Here is an 18,970-nt window from a genome sequence, read left to right as displayed (position 1 = left end):
TTTCTTTAAGTTAAGAATGCCTTTTGGTAATTGTGACATTGACATAATATCTTTTAGACATTTCGGAAACAAGACTAACTGGAATTATTAGGCATTGATGTTCTGTCAGTTTTAGGATTTTCCAATCAGACCCCATCCGTTTTTCTGAACTGAATGATTACCAAGGAGTCTGAGCCCCTGTTTCATGGCTGGATTTCCAGCAAGAGGCATGGGAGTTCTTGTACTCTTGTAGTAAAGATTGTGACTTTAAACTGCTGGAAACATAAAGAGACATAAATTTGTTAATTAAATACATTCATCCATCCATCCATTATCCGACCTGCTATATCCTAACTACAGGGTCACATGGGTCTGCTGGAACCAATCCCAGCCAACACAGGGCGCAAGGCAGGAAACAAACCCCGGCCAGGGCGCCAGCCCACCGCAGTTAATTAAATACAGAATTTGATAAATATTCTTAAAGGCACTATTTGATAGACAGATAGATATATAGTTAGTAAAGACACTATATAATGATATTTATTAAATGTACTAATAGATAGATAGATAGATAGATAGATAGATAGATAGATAGATAGATAGATAGATAGATAGATAGATAGATAGATAGATAGATAGATAGATAGATAGATAGATAGATAGATAGATAGATAGATAGATAGAACTTTATTGTGAGGGTGAAGTTTAGCTTTTCACAGGAGCTTTTGACACTCCTACAGTGGGCATCTCCCTGATCACAGGGCACACCAGCACATCCACATGCTATCTGACATAAGTAAATTTAATTGAGAATGCCTTAGATGCTATAGCTGTCCTATAGGTGTCGATTTTCAGACTCATGGAGCATATGATACACCAAGTAAAACAAGATATTCTCAATTGTCAAAAGCTCAATGATAATGATGCATCCTTCCATCAATTACCTTATTTTCCAATAAAGGTCTCGGGCAAGCAACAGGCATAATGTAGGTCTCATCCCCGGAGGGGTGCCAGTGCATTTCAGGGCACACTACTTCACTTTTGGTCAAATTATGTTCAGCTGCTAGCTGATTATATACATCTATAGGAAGTGGGAGAGAAGTAGAATGCATGTTTGAAATCCATAAAGACCCACACAGAATGGACAAGCAGAACTGGACATCGGACCAGAATCCCTGGACCTGAGACAGCACCACTAACCATATTAATTGGATTTTGTAAATCTATTGTACTCTTCTAGCTGCACCACTTAAGTATTATTTTGTCTCCCACACTACATTATCCTTGGAAAATTTGAAAGTGCAGCCTGATATTAGTCATGGTCTCGGCCCACACCTTTTATGCTATAGTCATGGAGTAAATATACACTGATTTTAAAAGAGCAGAGGGTGTTTAAGGATGACGGCCAAGAAAAAGAAAAACACTCTGCAGCCTGTAAAAAAAGCGGCGCGATCTTTGGAGCATTCTTCAGATGTCTGAAGACAGAGCCACTGAGAACGGACATATAAGGGGAAGATGGGAGACTTGAAAACAAAATGCATAAACAGCCTGGGTGAACAATCTGAAGGAAATCCAGGAAGACTTGAAGACAAAGCATTGAAGAGCCAGGGAGGAGAAAGAAGTGTTAGGGCTCCAAATAATAATTATCATTATTGCAATTTTTATTATAATTTTAATTTCACTGACAGGATAAACCCCTTGGCATGTGGCATTTCATTTAAAAAAAGGACTATTAAAAAAACAACTTAATTTTGTCAAAGAAAATGTCTATTAAAACAGCACAATAATCATACCACAAAATTATACATAAATGAAATATAACTAAAAATATGCATTACAACTTCTCCTCTAATTGGAATTGTACAGAAAGCAGTGCTCACAGGCAACAAAGGAAAGCCACAAGTAATTCTGAAGGCCTTGGAGCTTTTCATGCTTTTCAGGTTCTTTAAGATGAAAGAACATCTTCATGGATGTACTTACCAGTTAAGGGTGCAAATACACAAATATTATAAATAGTGTTAAGTAACAAATTGTTTGCAGTCTTAAAACAGAGACACACAAATGGAATAGCTAACTGATAAGGAAAGACACAACAGGCCCTGCTTTATCGTCTGGATGGCTGCACATTTTTGAGATGGTCCCTTAAAATTTACTGAGTATAATGAAACTATCCTGGAACTGGAAAAGGAAAAAAAAATAATTTACTGTCTTGATTTGGGCAGTTTATCCCATTCATCCTGACAGATCCTCTCAAGCTCAGTTAAATTGGATGGAAAGCATCTGCAAACTGCCACTCTTCAGGAGTCTCCAGAGATGTTCTATGGGGTTTAAGGCTGACCTTTGGCTGGGCCACTCAAGGACACACAGAGACTTGTCACAAAGCCACTCCAGTGTTGTCTTTGGCTGTACTGTATGCTTTGAATCATTGTTGGGCTGAAAGGTCTCCCTGGTCTCAGGTCGCATGAACTCTGGAGCAGGTTTTCTTCTGTATTTGATACATTCATCCTTCCCTCACATCTGCTCAGTCTCTCTGTCTCTGCTACTGAGAAGCCCCCCCATAATATGATACTACCACCACCATGATTCAACATAGGGATGGTATTAGGCAGATGACAAGGGGGGCTCCGCCCCCTGCTCGACTTCGCTCGCCTACCCCCGGCCTTGGGTATCCTGAAATACATTAGTCGAGCTCGTTCGTCTTGGAGCCGTGCCCGCTTTGCTTGCGGCATTTCAGATGCGCGTTGTAGGCGCCTGCGTTCATTGATTTTATCCAGCCAGGCTCGTGTTTGTATATCCGTCAGTCGAGCTCGTTCGTTTTGAACCCGTGCCTGCTTTGCTTCCGCAGTTTCAGACGCGCGTTGTAGGCGCCTGCGTTCATTGATCTTATCTAGGTGGGCTCATGTTTGTATCGTTGAGCTGTATTATGTTTGAATTCGGTGTAAAGCGTTCAGTGGTTTGTACAATCCCAAGCAGCACATTATCCCTAACTAACACATTATCCCTAACTTCACTCTGCAGTAGTGCCACTCACAATATGGCAGTGACGCCTGCGCCTTCCATAGTAGTGCCACTCACAATATGGCGATGTGGGGCCGCCGTAGCCTCTTCCGTTTGAATCTGGGCTGCAGCGCAGAATCCTCTTTTTTGTATGGCTGTGTCGTTAGTCGTTAGGTATGGGCGTGTTGTTGCTTCATTTCTCATTCATGTCAGTTGAGCTCTTTCGTTTTTGGGCCGTGATTCCTTCGTTCGCGGTGGATACGACTTCGCGTGCGGTTTATGAGACACGCGCTGTACGCACCTGCGCAGTATGTCTCATGGTCCCATCACCGTGTACCTGTGTCCATGCCATCCGGTTTACCATTCTTGGTTAGTAATATGGACGAGCAGTGCCTGGCCTTTGCCAGACATAAGGCTTGGCGTTCTACCCATATTGTGTCATCACACCAGAGGATCCTTTTCCTCCTGCTCTCTGAGTCATTTAAACTGTTAATATGCCTATTTGTCAAGAGTGGCTTCCACCATTAATGTCTAATTTATGGTGGTACTGAGATGGTTGTCCATCTGACAGGTTTTTCCATCTCAGCAGAGGACTTCTGAAGGTCTGTTAGCGTGATCAATGGTTTCTTGGTCAATTCTCTGACCAAAGTTCTTCTTGCCCGGTTACTTAGTTTAACCAAGGTCTAAATAGCGTTAAAGCAAAAAGATAGATATTTTTTACTTTTTCAAATCACTATAAAATGGAAAATGGATGTTATTTTTGGTTCTGTGATGTGATCACAAAACACCACAATAAAATTAAATACAATACCAAATCATAAGAGACAGGAGTCGGGGCCTAACACACATTTTGTACTAGAAAAGGTGACAGTTGTGGTGTTGCTGGTCACACTGGAGTAACACCAACTGGACTCACTGTGCACCACAGCGGTGCAAGGTGCCCTATAAAGGTTACTGTCAGGGGATCCTACTATTTAGAAAGCAAAGACTGGCTGTTTTCTTAAGGTTTAAATATTCTAGATTTTTGATATGAGCCCATGAATGTTCAGGAATGATCATGAGGGCTCTGCCTAAGGAGGAGCATTTTGAAGAAATCGTGGTGCATGATGTCATTATGCTGCCACTATATGAGATGGTGGGTATGTAAAATATTTCAGACAAAGTTAAACAAACAAACAAACAAACAAATAAATAAATAGGCAAGTTTGGAAAGTAAAGACTGACTGTTTTCTTAGGGTGAAATATTCTAGATTTTTCTTTTTATTAGTTGAGGGCAACAGAAAGTCCACAATGTCTTTCTTTGATAAAATGGTATAGGAGCATGCAGGGATTAGTTGTATGAGAGGGCAATCTAGAACATTAGAACAATCTAGACGAGAACAGGCCATTCAGCCCAACAAAGCCCGCCAGTCCTATCCACATATTTCTTCCAAAAAAACATCAAGTGGAGTTTTGAAAGCCCCTAAAGTCCTACTGTCTACCACACAACTTGGTCACTTATTCCAAGTGTCTGTGGTCCTCTGTGTAAAGAAAAACCTCGTAATGTTTGTGTGAAATTTACCCTTAACAAGTTTCCAACTGTGTCCCCGTGTTCTTGAAGAACTAATTTTAAATTAACAGTCTCGATCCACTGGACTCATTCCTTTCAAAATTTTAAACACTAGCCAATCTACTGACAAAAACGCAAAGTAGTTTAAAGCAAAATTTGCAGCTAGAAAAACAAAAGCAGTTATTTTGTGCGATGTTTTGAGGTAATGAGGCCATGAATGTTCAGGAATAATCATGAGGTTTCTGCCTGTGGGGAATCATTTTGGGGAAATTGTGGTGCATGATGTCATTATGCTGCCACTAAATGAGATGGTGGGTATGGATGAGTATTTCAGACAAAGTTAAACAAATAAACTAACAAACAAATAAAACAATTAAATAAAAATCATGCAAATCAAGAAAAGTACTGTGAACTGTGACAATAAATAAATAATCACAACATGAAATGTGAGTATAAATAATTAAATGTGTCACAGAACAGTTTTTTTGCTGAAATGAAAAGTGTTACTTTTACTTGACAAAGTTGAGAGTGCGGATTGTAGCGAGTGCTATTTTTTTATTATTTTAAACAGACCTCATTACTATAAACAACACAATAGTAGCCATGAAAACTCCACCCACTGACTGCAAACAGCTGTGAACAAATCAAAATTGAAATGATGAATCTAAATACTAAGTCACAAAGTGTTTAAAGTGTTGCTAATAACTACAAGATGAAAGAACGTGTGCACCCTGTAGGCAGAAGTGAAATGTATCTCGAGAATACCAGAGGGCAGTGAATCCAGTAACCATAATGTGGAACAGGTAACCTGAAGTTGGCTTTCCCTTTAAACAGGAGCTGGCTCACAGGACTTCAGGAATACCTTTAGCCACTAGAGGGCGCTCTTGATAGGATGGCCCCAGCAGTGGCACGACTCATTCCTGATGGCCAAAAGTGGTTCCTGGCCAGAGCTTAAAGACACATTCCTGCCATTTAGTTGATGAACTCTGACTACAGAGGAGAGTGTTAAGGCTTCAGTCTGGCCTCATCCTTGCTTCTCTTTTTGTTATTTTCTTTTGATGCAATGCTTGCCCTTTGTTTTTATTCTGTTATGCATTTTTAATTTGTCCTCAATCCCATGTTTCAGGGGTGAGCCCTGCTCAAGCTCTGCAGTAATTGATACTCCAAATACCTAAGAGGATTTTATAAACAGAATCGGAATAGAACAGAAAGTCTTTATTGTTGTTGTAAAATAATTTACAACAAAATTATGAACATCACTCCATCTGGGTACAAAAGCAAAACAACCCTACTTTGTGAAAAACAAACCAATGCTGAAACAAATAATACAAACAAAAAACATATATAAAACAGTAATATTGCTTGTAAAAATATACAATAATATATAAAATACAATAAAAACTAGTATTAATACAATAAATAATATCATTTCACTGGGGAGTTGCTGCACAAAGCAGCAGCAACATGTAGGATTCTATTTCTCAGCACTGACCAAAACTTATTTTTATTCAATGTATTTATGGCCACTGGATAGAAACTGTTTCTGAATCTCTTGGTCCGTACTTTCAAAGATCTATAACACCGACCAGAGGACAACAGTTCAAGCAGGTGGTGACCAGGGTGTGAAGGATCCTTGATGACATTTGTGGTTCTGGTGAGACAGTGGAAGCGGGCAATGTCTTCCAAGGAGGGCAGACAGCAGCCTGTCATTTTGGTGCTGTGTTTATGACTCTGTGGCGAGCCTTCTTGTCATGTGATACAATATGCCAGGGTGTTCTCAATGGCTGAACAATAACAAGCCACCAATAGTTTTTGCTCCAAGGTGCTTATCCTGAGCAGTCTCAGAAACTGCAGTCTCTGTTGTGCTTTTTTTTTTTTTTACTTTCATTGAATTTATTGAAAATATGTAACATTCCATACAATCAAGTCAAACTTAACACAACTAAATTCAATTCAACCCCCACCCATTAGAAAGAGAGGAAGGCCAACAGCCAGAGTAAAACTATTGAGAGTCTTTCTTCCCAATGTAAAAGCTTATTCTAAAATATTATTGATTAGGTCCTGCCAGCTTTTTAAAAAGTTTTGTACATATCCTCTAAGTGAGAATTTGATTTTCTCCAATTTCAAATAGAATATAATATCAGTTACCCACTGACTTAAAAGTAGTAGGTTAGGATTCTTCCACATAAGTCTAAGTCTACATACTTGTAGTGAAGTAAAGGCAGTTACAGTTTGTTTGTCCTTCTCCACTTTAAGCCCATCTGGAAGCCCACCAAACACAGCTGTTAGTGGAATTAGGAGGGATTGTGACACCAAGGCTGTCTGAAAGGCATTTCAAGATTTTAGTCCAGAATGATGTTAATTTGGTACATGCCCAAATGAATGAAGCTGGAGCTCGATTGCAATGTTTGCAGGTTGAATCTTGCCCTCGAAACATTTTGGACAATTTTAAATGAGACAGATGTGCTTATTAAATAATTTTAAATGGAATAATTGAATGCTTTGTGCATATGGCGCTAAAGTGAATTCTGTGCGTGGCTGCCTTCCACTCCTTTTCTGAAATGTTGCGTAAGAGATCCTTTCCCCACTGTACTCTGGGATCTTTAAAAGGAACGGACTTTAAAATGGTTTTATATATTATAGAAATGCTGTCCAAGACTGCTCAATATCTCTTCTGGAATAGAAATATGTGGGAGGTGAGGAAAATTGGGCAGATTTCACTTAGGAAAGCTTCTAATTTGGAGATAGAAGAAAAATTGTGTTGATCGGAAACTACATTTGGAGTGTACTTGTTCATAGGATGTATTATTAAGACATTATTTATATACAAATCTCTAAACGATTTACGTTTCCATACGTTTTCCAAACATTTAACACTTTCTAAGTTCGAGAAGGTGGAAAAAGGTGGTTATCATGTCTGTTGTGCTTTTTGATCGTTGCTGTGGTGTTTTCAGACCAGGAAAGGTTCTCTGAAATGTAGGTTCATAAGAATTTGAAGGTCTGCACCTTTTCCACATGGTCTCTGTTTCTGTGCTGTGCTTTCTGAAGTCCAGAAAGAGCTAAACAGATATCAATACCTTACAGCAGGGTTTCTTGGGACATCTCTAAATTGGGTCATGCTAAGTTGTGAATTACCATTAAAGTCAATGAAAAAGGGTTGAGAACGGTTTGTGGCAGTGACATCAGCTCATTTCTGCTTATATTGCTGTTTCTTTACTCTGTGTGGTAAAAATCTTAAACATTTTTTTTTCATGACCCAATTTTTCCTATTGTGTGTCTTTGCAACCTGTAAATGCTGTGTAACAGTGGACGATCATCATTTGTTCCCCTGAACATCATCTGGCAGGTGAGGACCCCCCTTGAGAAATCTCCACCAATTGTCAGCATTCCACCTTGGAGAATCGCCACCCAATGTTGTCCTTTCCCCTTGAAGATTTGCTGAGGAATGGTGTCAGGATGGTTTGTTTCAGCTATGCAAGAGGCAACCCATGACAAAACAAACCGTTCACAACTCTTTGTCATTCACTTTAATGGTAATTCACGACTTGGGGTGACCTGATTAGAGATGTCCCAGAAAACACTGCTGTACGGTATTGATAACTGCTTTGTTGTTTATGCCTTTTTTGAATGGTTTATTTTTTTCATGGATTTTTGGCCTATCTTAAAATTTTGCACCTAAATAATTGCAAGTTTTTTCAGTCAATAAATTCAACAATTGAAGTTGAGTGAGGTTTTATAAGGCAGTTTTGGCTTTCTATTTTGAGATGAATTGTAACAAATAGGAGCTACGATTCATGAGGTCAAAGGAAAAGGAGAAAGCCCATAGGTGTGAACAGGAGGATATGAATAACTAGGCACACTCTTAAAAATGAAGGTGCTAAAGTGCTTCTTCCAATCAATACCATAAGGGACCCATTTTTGGTTCACAAAACAACTGTCCACATGAAGGTTCCAGAAAGAATCTTTATTATGATCCATAACACTTTCCATAAATAGCCTTAAACAGATGATCACAGATGGTTTTGAGATTTTCAAAGGACCCTTGGTAGCTACGTTCAGGTTTTCTTGGTCTGCTATATCCTTCTAGGGTGCCTACTATATATGAAAGGTTTCAGTTTTGTCCACATATTAGATAGATAGATAGATAGATAGATACTTTATTAATCCCAATGGGAAATTCACATTCTTCAGCAGCAGCATATTGATACAATAAATAATATTAAATTAAAGAATGATAATAATACAGGTGAAAAAAACAGACAATAACTATGTATAATGTTAAATATTAACGTTTACCCCCCCCTGGTGGAATTAAATTAGGACATTGTAAAGTCCCATGAACCAATTTATCAAGCAATGATTCTATGAGGAACCACAGAACTCTGTAAAGTGGAATTAAAGAACCAGTATATTTAAGAGTTTAGGTGGGCAAGTCCTGTATAGATAGGTCTAGAGTGGCTGTAGGTCTGATTACTCATTTATGCTAAAATAGACCTTTTACTTTTACAATACTTTAGCCTTCTTAGCTTTATTTGTGTTTGGGGAAGGCTAAACAGTGCCCCCTAATATCGAGAACATATACACACACCTATAGTGTGCTAGTGAGCAACTGTCTGCTAACACATGGAGTGTTTAACTGTGAACTACTGTAGAGGCGCCCACATATTTGAAGTGCTCTTGTGAATTACTACAAACATACGTACAATACATACAGCTACTGCGCACACTCACACTCACACACACACACACACACAACACACGTTGATTTTAACACTGAACTACTGCAGTTTCCAGATTTCCTGGAAGTTTCTGTAGGGAACCACAAGTGACAAAGCCACCCTCTGTCAAGATCCTTTACCCAATGTTCTGCTCTGCCAACTAGCCATATTGGCCTGGTCAGCAGCTCAGCACTTGACACTAATAAGGATGAGTTTACAGCAGCACTGTCGATCCATAACTCAAGGACTGGCTGTCGACTTTATTCTTTCTCCAACCTGCTACTTGTCTGGCTGTGGATTTTTGGCTTTCTCAGGCTCTTCATGCAGAACATGCACAGTAATGCACAGAAGGTCTGTAACCCCAGGTGTCTCAGCCCCATCAGGCTCCCCTGTCTCCCACAGCTCCAAGTCAGATTGAATTAACTGGACAAATGTTACAGGTTTTTGAGGGCGCACGCCAGCTGGCCAGACTCCAAACAAACCTTGCTGGAAAAGAAAAGCAGCAGGGTGGCTGTCCATCTGTTATCTGTCTCTTCTACAGAAGAGCTCGTAGTAGCACGGTCTGACGAGGAGGTGGGGGATGCATTAATATGGTAAGACTCACATGCTTGTATTTGTGATGGCGTGGGACTGAAAACCAACGCATGTGTACAAAAGATAACAAAAAAACAAAAACAAAATCAGGCTGCGTAGAATAACAGGACAGTGGGTGTTTGCACAACTATTAAATATGGCGTTCTTCAAGGTCGCAGCAAAAAGACTCGCAGTATTGTCTTGTCTGTCTGTTTAATCTCAATCAATATTTTCATTTCTTTGTTTTTTTTTTTTACATCTCCACACATAATAAGATTTTTTTTTAAATTCTTTTGCCAAATAAGAGTGGGATTGTACTGCATGCTGCATTAGCAGAAAATAAAGCAATTTTATGGTGATAAATGGTACCGGACTGGGTAGAGATGAGGTGATTGGATGTGGGGGCACCTGCTGAGATTACAGGCTAGTGAGGGTCCAGCCTTTCTGTGCTTTATTTGTAACAATTAACATAAGTTGTACTTTGTGATAGACAAAACAGATGGACCGACATCCCAAATGGGGTGTAAAGTGTGTTCTTACCCAGCATGGAGACCATTATGGTAGGATCATTCCTTTCCCTTTAATGGATGGGCTTTGGGGAGTCTTCTTACTAAGAATGTTTGTTCTCCAAGTATGATAGATGGCAGTGCATCTCTAGCATGGCTCTGGTTTGGACACCTGCAGGGTGGCATGGGAACTGTGGTTCTGCAGGTTAGCCCTGGAACCACAAGTATTGAACTCCCTTGTTTCTGCACGACCTGGAAGTGCTCCCCGAGGGCAGTGTTCTGGTACCAAATGTACTCCCTGGTCCAGGGTGAAAGGAGGTGCCTCACCTCACTCTGGGAATCGGAGTCAAGAGAAGATGGAGGCAAACGTGTCTGGAAGGAGAACTATATTTATTGTGCAAGAGATCCTGTGAAGGTATTGTTGTGAATAAAAGACTGGTGTCTGTGCAATTGTGTCCGAGGTTTGAGGCTCAGAGACATCCCTTGCAGGTCACAATGTGTATTTCAGCTTATTGTACATATTTTATACCTCATAGAATCTGTTTTTGAGTTTTTTGTTTGATCACTTCAGTGTGATTTGACAAAGTTTTATGTTATTCCTGTTCCATTTCTTTGTTTAGGCAATGTGATAAGATGCATCATGTGACTGTGATTGTCGCATCAGCTACATCACAGGATGTGATGATGTAAATATGGTGGCATTCATACTGCACATTATCTCCTTCTTTGAACCTCAAACCTATCAAAGTTAGCTTCTTTATCATGAAGGCCACAGTGTGAAATTTTGTTTTTGGCTTTTAGTCTTCTTTTTGCGTTCGACCTCTGATTCTTGTTTTGTGTTTTGATTGCCTGATCTTTTTTGACACTGACCTGGTTTTCCTTTCTTACTATGATTATTCTTTTCCACTTCCATCTCCTGGTTATCTTTATTTCTCACAATAATCCTTTGAGCAGCAGCAGAATATCATAACATCATTTCAGTGGCCTATTTTGCTGTGTGGACTGGTTATGGTTTATAACGTCAGCTATTGTGTTGTTCTTCCCACTAAGTATCACTGATGGACCACTTTATTCATTTGTGTTCTGTGTTTGGCCTTTAACACTGAAAGTTACTGGAAATAAAGTATGGTATGGCCTTGCAGAACAAGAAGACACTGCATTTATAAAGTGCTTTTAAGGACTCTCAATGCGATTTACGTAGACAGAGGGGAGCCACTTCAAACACCTGCATGATGTGATGGAAGCCATTTTGTGTGCTGATCATACATTAGTTATTAGGTGATAAAGAGGTGAGAGAGATAGCTAGCCAATTAGAGGGGGTGATTAGGAGGCCAGAATGACCAGGTCGTGATGGGCAATTTTGCCAGGACATCGGGAAACACCCTACTCTTTAAAAAAGATGGCCAAAGGATCTTTTATGATCACTGTAGGAAAAAGTTCATATTGGCCATTCTGCTAGGCTTCAGTGGCACACCAGGCCTGTTTAGAAAACAGATTTAACAAGGATACAGGCATCCAGCTGCACAAAACCTCCATTTGCATTCCAAATTAAGTGACTGAACTCCATCTTGTACCAGGATCTGCCTAGACTTCATCTGAAAACAATGGTGTAAATCACAGGTGACCTGACATCTCTCTAGAGGGCCCTTTGCAGGTCTCTTGAGTTAGAAGGCACGAAGTGGACTCAAGCAAGGACAAAGCCCAATAATTCAAGGGATGACAACTAGGATGGACAGAACTTGCCTATTAGAAGACACTTACAGGGTGGTGCATTGCATTAAAAGTTGCATAGTTAGATCTGGACCACCCTATATTTTGTAACTGGAAGTGACTTTAATCCAATCTGGAGATGGTTCAGCCTTCCTTTAAAACCACAAGCACCCCATCTCTCTCAAAGTAAGTGGGAGGAGTAGGAGAGAATGGCAAGTAAAGAGAAGTTCATGGATTCTCTCTGGGCACCATCTTTGGGATTCGCTCATGGAGGGGGAACTCTCCAAAATGACCAAAAACATCTGAATCCTGATCTCAGAACCTAAAAGCTATGAGACACTTTCTTGGAAAGCCAAAGCTGATAAAGTTTTATCTTTGTGAACCTGAAGCTGAGACCCAGTCTGTCAAACCAAAGCTGTGTTCCAGTAGTCTGATGGGGCTGAGAAGCCATTACTTCAAGAAGTAAATTTCAGCGTCTAAACTCTTGGGCCAGAATGAGTAATGACTTCTCTCTATGAAGTGGCAAAAGACAGCAGAAGGCAAGCCGAGGAAGCAACAAAGCACTGACAAGCATCATGCAGCAAAGAGATAGAATATACTCCAACACATGAAGAATCCTTCACGTGAACCCAAAGCAACAACAAAGCAACAAATCCACACAAAATCGGTCATCATCCATAAAGACTTGGCATCGTAAAACTATTTATCTATACTAAGATATAGTAGAACTCTAAATAACCAGTAAACAGCAAGCCTATATATTATATGTATTCTGTCTTGTGTATCTGCGAGCAGGCTTATATGTCAGTATACATATTGTGATCACCAGGGGGGTACGCCATTTCCCCAAAATCTGCACAAGGCTTTTATGTAGTGGGAAATGATTCCCAAGTTTCCCACCAGCACCAAACACAGCTACAGCAGCGCAGAATAAAGCACAGTATAATAAATCACAGCACTTTGTCTCTTTTCTCCGTCACAGCCTTCTCCACTCCTCCTCAGGCAAGCGTCGGCCTCCCCACCACTCTGACTCCCTGAATGAAGGCAGGTGGCTCCTTATATTCAAAATCCCAGGAGTACTTCCAGTGTCGTATAATTGTGGCCCAGGAGTACTTCCAGGAAAGGCGGGAGCCCAATATAAAAGGGTTCAGCAGTTCCTGCAGCACCCCCTGGTAGCACCCCTGGAACCCAACAGGGCTGAGCCGACAAATACCAATTCCCATACAGCCCTATTGGAATGCAAGGTGCTGTTGCACTCCAGGGGGGCTGCCAAATAGCAGCTTGGGGGAGATAGTGCCCTTCATAAGCCATCTCCCCAATTCTTCCATTAAGGAGGCATCCCTGCAGGGTCATGATCCCGGCTGTCTTCACAACATATATTCATTTATCAAACTTCTACAATCCTTGGGTTTATCATTAAATTGTATATAAAGGCTGGAGGCCCTCTACTACAACAGAGAAAGGTAAGGTAGATAAAGTAGGACAACTGCAGAATTATTGGATTAATAAAAAAGACAAAACTGGTGATTAATTAACTAAGTTAAAATTTCTTTTTTTATAACCCACATTATTATGACATCATCCTGGATGGCCATCTTATTGATTATTAATCGTGAAAATTCCTATACCACAGAGAGTCAGGATCTCAGTTTAAGGTAGATAGGTATTCCTTCTTCTGAATTTTTCCAAACATGTAGGCAATGTTCTTGCTGACATCACAGAAATAATTCTGTACAGGTGGCAGTTCCATCCAATTTTTCAAAACACTTGTAATCACAGAAGTAGTTCTTTGATTTCACAACACTGAAAAGCAGCTTTACTCCTTAAAAGCTCTTGTGCTGTAGCAGTGTTACTTTCCTGTCTCAAGTCTGCATTAATAGCTCCAAAGGTCAAGTCAGATTCCTCGCATTACGTTTGCTACAGCAGGGCTGGAGAGCAGGTTTACTCCCTCCATGTGCGTCTGTTCTCGCTGGGCAGATTTGCTACCTCGCTTTGTGTATGTTGGAAGACAGGCAGTCTGTCTATGCTAGAGAAGCACTGAAGAGCAACTTTACTCTCTGAATGTATTTGTAGAGGAAGGTGATTTTATTACGTTAGATTTCTTGTGCTTTAAAGGGATTATATTATATTATATATATTATATTATATTCAAAATGAAACAACAGATTTCAAAAATTTATTTCAAACAAACTGTGTAAGACAGAAACACATTCCGCACATCACTGGATAGAAGAAAGTTCAAAGTTTGGTTCTATGGTCCTTGAGGTTGCATGCACTTAACATGAGCACCATGTGTAGCGCGACAAACATCAAAACGGTAGACCATTTCTTGCCACACAAGAGCCATGTGGTACCTAGTTACTGAATTCACAGCTTCCTCAATTCGACCTCGCAAATCTTGAAGATTAGTGGGCATAGGTGGAACAAACACTCTTTCTTTGTACCCCCATAGATAAAAATCGCAGGGAGTAAGGTCTGAAGACCTGGGAAGCCATAGACGATGAGTAAGATTTTGCTGTCCACCTCTTCCAATCCATCGTCCTGGAATGTTGTCGTTCAGGTAACGCCGGACCTCCAAGTGGGAATGAGGCGTGAAAATGAAGTCATTTGAATCTTCTTGAAGTTGAATTTTTAAACTTTGAACTTTCCTCTATTCAGTGATGTGCGGAATGTGTTTCTGTCTTATACAGTTTGTTTGAAATACATTTTTGAAATCTGCTTTTTCATTTTGAATAGCCCTGTATTTTCTGATATTTAAAACCCTAAGTGCAATTTTCTTTTACTTGAACACTTGAAATCTGTAGAATTAGAACATTTTAATCACAGAAAGAGGATGTGTTAGTAGAGACAGCAGACAGAAGGCTAAACTACCAAAAATTTAACCTATAACTGCCAAATGGCAGTCTAGCAAGATGAAACTTTAAATGGTAAAACAGCCGTTTTCTGGACTTTCCACATGCCTGGAAGGGAATCCCTTAAACATTTGAGTATATTCGCACAAACAAACCTCGTAAACATGAACTGATATGGCCTGTCGAGGAGACATTGGACAGAGGGGGGCTGAGATGTGTTCACCGTGACCCTGAAAATCTTCTAAAAAAGTCAGCAGCTTAATGTGAAATTATGGGAGAGAGGAGAGAGGAGAGAATCAAGAAAGAGGAGAAGGAGGAAGAAAACATGTCATGAGATGCAGCAATGTAACCTTAGGAGAATCAACGCATGCACACTTGGGGTGTGTTGGCCAGCATCGTCCAGGACAGCTCTTGGAATAGTCAGGTTGTATTGATGGTGATTTGCCATTATCATTTCTGTATAATGACTCAAAAAAAATGTATTACCTGCTCTCCTTGCTTGCATTTAGTATTTGCTCCATGTTGATATATGGGGTATAACTGAATAAAGAGGAGACGTCTACTAATAGGAAAAGTGTCACACAGTAGCAGATCTCTAGTGCCCATTGCTAGTACATTGCAACTGCTGAGCTGTTTCTCCTTTCAGGACAAGTGAGTTGCAGGGACTTGAAAACAAGAGTATTGGTGAAGGACATATGTGTGGGTCTACATAACAGAATAAAAGCATCTATGTTTTAGGATAGGGTCACCCCAAAACCCTTCCATGGTGAAACAGTATTTCTTTTGTAGCAGTTCTAGAAGTTCAGACTTACTCTGTCATGTTGCTTCCAGGATGTATTATTATATTTACTTTGGTTTCATGAGAGACAATGTGCAAGAAAAGGTTAAAAAACGAAAAGAAAAAGTGAAAATAAAATTAACTCAGCATACTAACAGTGTTTTTGATTGGCCAGTATTGAAAGAGGAGGAGTGGTGGTATATGCTGAAAATTAGTGGATGTTTCCTTTTGTTTTGGTACAGCTGGAATTGTTTCCTTGCCTGAAGTTTATTTCTTGTTTATGTTGTCCTTTTTTTTGTTATTTAATTACAGTTTCTCCTATAATGTTCATTTTTCTTTTTTGGTTTTGTTTCATCTTTGTATTTTTGTTATTTTATGAATTTCTTTGCTATTGTTTCTTTGCTCTTGCAATAAGGAGAGCTTCAGATCCATTGCATCAGGACCAAGTCCAGTAAATTCTTAGCTCTTTGTGTCTATCATAATAAGTAATTTCCTATAATTTCTGGTATCAGGATGGAATTTAGTGCAATCGCTAATGATCCTAAGCAAATGAACAAACATTTTTTCTATTGATATTTCAGATATTTGCAGTCTGCTGATCTTTTTTGATTCATTAATTTGGCCTTGCAGAGGAGGAAGCATTATGTTTTGTCATCCCTGTTACTCTGGACGAGCTGAAGGAGGCTGTGAGCTCTATGAATAAAGGCAAATCCCAAGGAATTGATGGGAGTCTGTCTGACTTCATTTCAGACTTTTAGGAACAGCTTTCTTTACGCCTCTTATAAATGCTGAATGCATGCATCTCCTCTCAGTATTTAAATCCTAGACTCGACACTGCAATCACTCCCCTACTAAAACAAGGTAAAGACCCTACCCAGTGTCACAATGTTAGGCCGTTATCCCTAATGAATTCAGATGTGAAAATTTTTGCTAAAGTCTTGGCACATAGCCTTTATCTGTTGCCATTTTGTCTTGGATAATTTCAAATGACTGCTTCATATAATCAAGGCAGCTCCCTTCTTTTCTTTCTCTATAGCTTTCTTTACTCTCCCTTAAAGCTAAAAAAAGGCATTTGATCAAATTGGTCATTTCTCTGGCAGGTCCTGGACAAGATTTAATGTTGAGTTTGTGGGCATGATTAAAAACATTATAATCCACTCCTTCAGCTGTGCTTCTCACAAATTCACACATTATCTTCTCCTTTTCTTATTATGGCCGCTGGCTGAGGCCATTTGTACTTCTAAATTACTTACAGTATGTCAATCTCTCCTCATAATGAGAGCCATTGAATTTTTCTTTATTCTGAGGACATACACCTATATTTAGGGAACACTCTTGGCAAATACTTTAAAATTATATCAGGGTATAAAATTATTTGGCTGAAATCCTCCTTACTATCACTTAATGGTTCTAGTTATTCTGCAACTTTCTGGGTGTCTATCCCCATTATGGGCCAGTTTAAGTATTTGGCCATTGACCTCTGGGAATGGTGTTTCTAACTCAAACTTGTGTTGTATCTCTGCAGACATCAAATCCTCAGTCTAGTCATGGTTAAATATCCCAATGTCTTTTTAGTCCCGTCTGGCCACTATGAAAATTAATGTTGTTCCAGGATATAACTTTATAAGCTTCATGATTCCTTTACAGCCTGCCCTTCTTATTGGTCAGAGGTTTCTTGTCTGCTCTCCAGTTTTATCTGGAATGGCAAAGAATGAATCTTGCAGTTTTAATCCAATGTGGGTGTGATGCAGGTGTCTCACTTCCTGATTTAGAATTGTACTTATATGTTGGGGCTGGTTAGTCTCTTCAATGCTCTGAGCTTAGTTTCCCATCAAGTCTGCAGTTGCATTCTTTGATAAATTATATTTGATTTTTGAGTATCTGTATGTGGGGTAGTCTGGAAATGAAACAATGACCTTTATACCATCACAACTGTGACATCATGTGCCGTGTACCTCCGGATGACTTTCCACAGTGACATGTGAGCAACTGGTCCACAAAAAGGAAGTGCCCAAGAAAAAAAAAATGGCATCAGAAAATGAAATATTTGCGACCCTTTCAAAACAAATTAAACAAAAAGCAAAATCCGAAATTGATTCTGAACTATATTTGTACTCATAGATAAGTTGATAAAATGGGAAAACATGGAAAACTAAACCCTATTTATAAGTGCGTTAAAGAGCAGATTTACTGCCTCTAAGTGCTCAAATGGAGTTACAGAGGACCTTAGCTCCCTCAGCATGTTTATTTCATAGTAATGCTGCAGCAGCGCTTTTGCTTGAAAAGCACTTTTATTTCTTCATTATGGTTCTTCTGGCGAAGTCTTGAAGAGCAGATTTTCTCCCACTTTATTCCTATGAGAAAAGTGCCCGAGAGTCATTTTAGCCATTCACTTTGCTTTTGGTATAGCTGTGATAAAAATGCTACTTCACTCCTTCACTTTGTGGTGCTTTGATTTCTCACGTTATTTCTACTGAAGTCGTTCTGAAAATGAGCGTAAATTCTTCACTTTTCCTTTGTTCAAGCAGCACTGCAAATTTACTGCCTCAAAGGGCTTTTGATTCGGCCTTTAGCAACTTTACTCCTTCACTTTTGTCAGGATCCTGTTAAGTTTAGGGTTTGTTTGGACTTGAATATCTTTTTGTTTGTTTCTCCTACCCAAAACATGTGCTAACTTTCAGTTTGTGTTTTCCATTTAGGGAGCACTGGCTACAGCAAGAGAAAAGGACTTGAGGATGGGATCGGTGGGAGTGGAGAGCCGAAAGAGGGGCACACCGGTCCTCACCCCAGAGGGGAACGTCGTCATGAGCTTCAGCTTTGAGAGCTATCAGCTGGAGGAGGAGGACAGCCAAGTTAAAGACATCCCTGACAAGGGCGTCCTTGCATTCACAGAACCCAGTATGTCATTACTTATTACAAGTAGATATTTGTGCACAATATTTTCAATTGCTTCTCTTTTATAGCTCATTCTCAGTTTTTCCCGGGTGTGATACGGCCTGGTGCTTCTTCCATATCTTTCATTCAGGTTGGTCCAGTGATTTTATAATAAACTCGTACAAACAACAGTATGGAGATGTGTAGAAGTGATGAAGTTAATAGCATTGCTGCATTGAGCAAAAGTTTAAATTTCATGTTATGCAAATGCTCAATTACTGTTTATCATCTGCCTTCATTTGCGTTTATTTAACCCAGATATGGTCTTACCTGGATGGAGGGAGACACCATAAAATTCTGGCTAGTAGAGACAATCCAAAAAAAACTTTAATACTTGAGAATTTATTAGCAAAAATCAGTAAAGAGCATAAATA

At 39.6% G+C, this 18,970-nt stretch overlaps 1 protein-coding gene across 3 annotated transcripts in view; it reads left to right on the top strand.

Annotated features, from left to right (window-relative positions):
* Nucleotides 1-18,970, top strand: part of slc29a4a (solute carrier family 29 member 4a) — a 138,510-nt gene that overhangs the window by 62,984 nt on the left and 56,556 nt on the right. For all 3 annotated transcript variants that reach the window (XM_051933767.1, XM_051933766.1, XM_028814406.2), the window contains exon 2: nt 18,362-18,560. In XM_051933767.1, the coding sequence (XP_051789727.1) occupies nt 18,362-18,560 (199 nt within the window). The remainder of the gene's footprint in view (nt 1-18,361; nt 18,561-18,970) is intronic.

This window comes from Erpetoichthys calabaricus, chromosome 11 (assembly GCF_900747795.2).
Source record: "Erpetoichthys calabaricus chromosome 11, fErpCal1.3, whole genome shotgun sequence".
Lineage (NCBI taxonomy): Eukaryota > Metazoa > Chordata > Cladistia > Polypteriformes > Polypteridae > Erpetoichthys > Erpetoichthys calabaricus.
This window is presented reverse-complemented; position numbering and strand designations above follow the sequence as displayed.